Source organism: Eriocheir sinensis, chromosome 3 (assembly GCF_024679095.1).
Source record: "Eriocheir sinensis breed Jianghai 21 chromosome 3, ASM2467909v1, whole genome shotgun sequence".
NCBI classification, from domain to species: Eukaryota; Metazoa; Arthropoda; class Malacostraca; order Decapoda; family Varunidae; genus Eriocheir; species Eriocheir sinensis.
This window is the reverse complement of record NC_066511.1, coordinates 1,790,662-1,795,328: the sequence shown is the minus strand read 5'-3', so window position 1 is coordinate 1,795,328 and position 4,667 is coordinate 1,790,662. Positions and strand designations below refer to the sequence as shown.

Below are 4,667 nucleotides of genomic sequence, written 5' to 3'. Positions count from 1 at the left end.
CTTCGACAACTCATCCACCGCCTCCCCATTTCTGAGTGCGTTCTTACGTTGAGCATATATATATATATATATATATATATATATATATATATATATATATATATATATATATATATATATATATATATATATATATATATATATATATATATATATATATATATATATATATATATATATATATATATATATATATATATATATATATATATATATATATATATATATATATATATATATATATATATATATATATATATATATATATATATATATATATATATATATATATATATATATATATATATATATATATATATATATATATATATATATATATATATATATATATATATATATATATATATATATATATATATATATATATATATATATATATATATATATATTATGTGGTCCAGATTTGGCTGTTTTTTGGGTTGCTAAGTGTTATAGAGAAAATCATTGAACATTGAATAAGTTTTACTGCATGGCAAAATATAGATGAAACATCTAGCTACATGTACATATATCACAAGTTTTGATATTGTAAATCCTTTATCAAAAAATATAACATAAGAAAAAACATTTTCCTACAATGTCAATGGGGCTATGTGGACCACCTTTAATGTTTGCCTCCTACCTAAGGATAAACATCTTTAAACAGGTTTGTTCACATAATACAGGCTACCATTTATAGCAAATAACATAATATAAAGAAAAAACAAAAAGGTTAGGTTAGATAAGGTGATTTAGCAAAAATATTTTGACTCCGACTCCTAGGATAGTAGTCATAGGCATCCGACTCCAACTTTTACCTAGGTACCTACCTAACTAAAAGACCTGCAAAGCTAGATTTGCTGAACAATATTAGTCTCTTTGTAGTATCCTTTAGCTGCAGTTTTACTACTATGTCTTTGCGTTCTGTTGGAAAAATGTCTGCTCTATCAGGTTTCTTGAAAGCAAACATGTCCTCATACTTCCTATCCTTCGCGACAGGGACATCTGATTTCCTATAGTAAGAGACATCCCAGCAGCCATCATCCAGTTTCTCAACTACTTTTCCAACATAGTGCACTGGCTGCTGTTTCTTTGTTCCATCTCCCAAGAATTTCACCAGAACATAATCTGCAACCACCACTTCATCCATTTCTTCCTCCATTTCACCAACCATTTCATCCATCTCTTCCTCCATTTCATCAACTGCCTCTTCTTCCACATTGTCAAATCTTTCCTCTTCAGTGTCTGTCTCAGTGTCGTCTGATAAGAAGTCCAGTTGACGTTTTGCTCTTCCTTGCTGCGGGGCGGATCCTTCAGTTGTACCTGAACTCGAAGTACCAGCTTCTACCAAGTCTCGTAAAGTGATTGACTGTCCTGGTTCCACATTAAGTCGACCACGACCACGACCTCGACCTCGTGCTCTGTAGGTGCTCTCCCTATTTCTCTGAAGGTACTCGAGCAGAGTTGGGCTGACAAAGTCCGGACGATCTTCTTGGTGTTGGCTGGTTGGTTCTCTCCTTATCTTTGTAAGCACGTGTTCTGGATTGAAAGGATGAATTCCGCATGCCTTGAAACCTGCCTTTGCTAAAGGCTCCCAGTGGGGCTCCATTCTGTCCATTAGTTGCAGTAGCAGCTGTGGAAAGATCCATTTTGGCAGGGTTGTTTGTGTCTTTCCTGCATCTAACTTCCAAACAGTCAGCACATTTCTCCAGTGCCTCTTGAGGGGCCCAAAAACAGCAACATCTAATGGCTGCAGAAGGTGTGTTGCATTAGGAGGCAGGAAAACCATTCTGATGTTATGCTGCTCACACAGTGGTACCAATTTGTGGTTCATATGGGATGGCAAGTTGTCACCAATGAGGACTTTGGGCTCGTCATGTGGCATTGTCTTGAAATATTGGAGTGCCACCTTGTGGAACCAATCAATGAAGATCTCTGCATCGAACCATCCTGATTTACTTCTGTTATATACAGCGTCTATGGGTCCTCCTTCAATCCAAGACTGCTGGAGGCGCTCGGCTTTGTACACAACATAAGGGCTCAGACTAGAGCCACTTGCAGTAACAGCAAACATGATGGATGTAGAACTTTTGGTAACATTCATAATCCGTTCTGCATGTTTAGCACCACGTCTGAAAATCTGCAGTTTTCCTTTAGGGTCGTCGGTCACATTTGTTTCATCATAGTTGATTATGCTTGCAGGTGCAACTCCTTCCAGGCTTCTTTGCAGATTGTTGAAGTAATCAGATACCGTGGCCTCCGAAACTGCTGCCCGCTTACGACTAACGTTTTGGCATATCCTGGTGGTCAGTATGTTCTTATTCCTCTTCAAGAATCCAGATAACCAATCAACACCTGGTCGGTTGTCCTTGAAGACATCAACCTGCCGCGCCTTGCTATCCAGGTATTCTTTGACGAAATCCCTAAGTTTTTCGCCATCAAACGCCATGCCAAAATCTCCCAGCGCAGCCAGGTTTTGCGCAATTGCAAATTCCTCGTTTCGTAGCAAAGCACATTTGTGACCAAACTTGTAAGGGGATCGTATTTTGCCCTTATAGCGACGGATAAGAGTGGTCTTGGGGACCTCGTAGGTTTTCGCTACTTGCACAAAAGTGGCTCCCTCATTGACAGCCACGATCGCCCTCGCCATGTCTTCTTCACTGTAATTGGGAGCAGCATCCGGCCTCTTCCTCTTGTATGAACGCACCATCTGCAAAAAGAAGGAATGCGTCCAGATAAGCGGTTTGCATGGCCCAAAATGATTGGTCCACATAACCCCAGGTAGTGGTCCACATAGCCCCAGGTAGTGGTCCACATAGCCCCAACAGAAACAATAATTAGTAACTTGCCTACTTAAGCATTTACATTCTCACACTGCTGACAATATGTTGATATGACTCACCTTGATATGGTGTAGAAACCTCGATATTCTCGGTTGACAACTGAGGCAGCTGCAGGTCTTAGCAATTAGTTCTCAAATATCACTGAAATCATCTGAAACAAAAAAAAAAAAATTTTCCTAGAATGAAACAACTCACATTACATTCGTAACAGCGATTATCAGAAGACACCTTGGGAATAATAAAAAAACAAAAAATTTGGCAAGGAAAGCTTTCCCCCAACAAATGGCAATATGTGGACCACATTACCCCGTCTTGGACCACATAACCCCTTGTGGTCCACATAGCCCCATCATACATATATATATATATATATATATATATATATATATATATATATATATATATATATATATATATATAATATATATATATATATGTATATATATCTATATATATATATATATATATATATATATATATATATATATATATATATATATATATATATATATATATATATATATTATATACAGCAGGGTTGGCGGTTTAAACCAGGGATGTCATTTTAATTATGTACAGCAGGGTTGGCGGTTTAAACCAGGGGTGTCAAACTCAAAACCTTTCGAGGGCCAATTCATACTTTAAAAAAAAATAAAAAAACCGACGTCCATACTAATTGGTCACGACGTGCGTACTAATTGGTAGTGAGATCCTAAATTATTAGAGTTGTCACCGTGAAATTGGTCATAGGAAATGCACCTCTATTACTCGGAGAATTAGGGCGAGACTGAAATATTGTTGCGGTATGGCTTACAGCCTTCTAAACGGTGTTTGAAAAATCCCGTACTAATCGGAAAGTGGGGGAGTTTTTAGCCAATTCGTACGCCCCCCCCTTCCAGGGTATATTGGATTCCAGTAATTCCAAGTGTAGGCACTAGTTTAGTCCTTCATCCATCTACCTGACACAAGAAAACATGATAAATCGCATTAAAGCACTCAAAATGAGCTTCCCCCAAAGTCACTACCCTTCGGGTTTATCTAAGAATTTACGATTTTTTTAAAGATTTTTTTGGGATACCTTTTTTTTGCCCTTGTTATAGACATTATTTTATGCATGTTTGTAGGATTATAGCCAGAGAGTTAAGGTAAATTTTGAGACACTCCCCATCCTTCTAACTTAGCGCATTTCACGTAGGCAGTTTGGTTTTATATATATATATATATATATATATATATATATATATATATATATATATATATATATATATATATATATATATATATATATATATATATATATATATATATATATATATATATATATATATATATATATATATATATATATATATATATATATATATATATATATATATATATATATATATATATATATATATATATATATATATATATATATATATATATATATATATATATATATATATATATATATATATATATATATATATATATATATATATATATATATATATATATATATATATATATATATATGCTATACATATCAAAAGCTTTTGATAGGTCTGGCACAAATCTTTGCTTTCTAAACTACCCTCCTACGGTTTCTATCCTTCTCTGTACCTTTATCTCCAGTTTCCTTTCTGACTGTTCTATTTCTGTGGTAGACGGTCACCGTTCTTCCCTAAATCTATTAACAGTGGTGTCCCACAGGTTCTGTCCTATCTCCACTCTTTTCTGTTGTTCATTGATGATCTTCTTTCCAAAACGAACTGTCCTATCCATTCCTACGCCGATGATTCCTCTGCATTATTCAACTTCTTTTAATAGAAGACCCACCCT

At 34.9% G+C, this 4,667-nt stretch overlaps 1 protein-coding gene across 1 annotated transcript; it reads right to left on the bottom strand.

The window, feature by feature from the left end:
• Positions 1 to 429: 429 nt before the first annotated feature.
• LOC127003496 (uncharacterized) lies at positions 430 to 3,192 on the bottom strand. The gene is made up of 2 exons (XM_050870254.1): positions 2,903 to 3,192; positions 430 to 2,710 (listed from the first exon to the last, which is right to left on the bottom strand). The coding sequence occupies exon 2, from the start codon at positions 2,708 to 2,710 to the stop codon at positions 827 to 829; it is 1,884 nt and encodes a 627-aa protein (XP_050726211.1). The 5' UTR covers positions 2,903 to 3,192; the 3' UTR covers positions 430 to 826.
• Between the last annotated feature and the right edge of the window lie 1,475 nt (positions 3,193 to 4,667).